The sequence below is a fragment of the Coregonus lavaretus genome (assembly GCF_964263955.1).
Source record: "Coregonus lavaretus genome assembly, contig: HAP1_SCAFFOLD_4915, whole genome shotgun sequence".
Lineage (NCBI taxonomy): Eukaryota > Metazoa > Chordata > Actinopteri > Salmoniformes > Salmonidae > Coregonus > Coregonus lavaretus.
The window spans coordinates 1,305-2,500 of NW_028158864.1; the positions used below are offsets into that span (position 1 = coordinate 1,305).

The window sequence follows — 1,196 nt, forward strand, 5'->3', positions numbered from 1 at the left end:
GCTTCCAGGGGGGTTGCAGTGGGGCTGTGAGTGGCTCAAGATGCTTGGGGTGTATCTGGGCTCGGAGGGTTGGGATAGGAAGAACTGGGAAGGAGTGTCACAAGCGGTGGTGTCGAGGCTGACGAAGTGGAGGTGGCTCATCTCCCAAGTGGCATACAGAGGGAGGGTGCTGATCATCAACAACTTGGTGGCATCCTCTCTATGGCTTAAATTGGCCATTCTCAATGCCCCCGGTGGTCTGCTTGTGGACCTGCAGCGCAAGTTAGTAAACATTTTCTGGTCAGGGTGGCAGCGTTCTGACTCAGCAGCACAGAGGATACTGTACCGTACGGAGGTGGGCTGGAGGGAACCAGCATGTGCTCTGTTGAGGAGGGCTGGTGGTTTGGGGCTGGATCAGCAGCTCTTCATCATGCGGCCGGAGAGACTCAATACAGCAGGGGTCTCTGATTTCTATGCTGCAGTACTGAGGGCTGGAGCAGCCTGAGGAGGGGCCACCACCGTTTCCACCACTGCAAGTGACAGCAGAGACTGGGGACTGGCAGGAGAGTCCGGAGGACTTACTGACTTTTAACACTCTGAGCTTAGTGGGAGTGAAGGGGCATCAGTGGCAGGGGGTTGTGGGGGCTGAGAGCATGGCAGGGTATAGGTGGAGGGGCTCTATAAGCTCCCAGTGCTGGAAAGGTCAGGGGTCGTCCAGTGGAGGGTATTACATGGAGCCCTGGAAACCAATAGCTGGTTGGCTCGGGTTGACCTGGGAGTTGGGGAGGGGTGTCCGTTTTCTGCAATGACAGACTGTTCATCATGTTTTTTCTGTGTTGCCAGGGTAATGCCATTACTGTTGACGCCTTAGGGTTGAGTTTGAGTTGTACAAAATGATCAACAGTGTGGAGATGTTTCAGGAGGTATGGGGGCTCAGGGGGGCTGTCTGTACGGCTGGAGAGGAGGGGTTGGATGGACGGTTGGAATGAGGTGCTGGTTGGTGTATTGTACTGTGGTGTTGGGTACTGGATAATGTGATTGTGTGGAGGTTGTGGTGTCACGCAATGTGCTTTTAGGAGTGGGGGTGTTAGTGTAATGAGGATGGCTCATTAAAGTAAGACAAGTCTCTCTCTCTCTCTCTCTCTCTCTCTCTCTCTCTTAACAGCGCTCTGCACAGGCAGCAGTGGAGGACAGTGATAAGATCTTTACCGAGCTGA

At 54.1% G+C, this 1,196-nt stretch overlaps 1 protein-coding gene across 1 annotated transcript in view; it reads left to right on the top strand.

Moving 5' to 3' along the window:
• Nucleotides 1-1,144: 1,144 nt before the first annotated feature.
• Nucleotides 1,145-1,196, top strand: part of LOC311123521 (tripartite motif-containing protein 16-like) — a gene marked incomplete at its 5' end in the record, with an annotated part of 2,334 nt that continues 2,282 nt past the window's right edge. Inside the window, one exon of the mRNA XM_084197772.1 lies at nucleotides 1,145-1,196. This exon is cut by the window's right edge and continues 182 nt beyond it. Coding sequence (XP_084053898.1) covers nucleotides 1,145-1,196 — 52 coding nt within the window.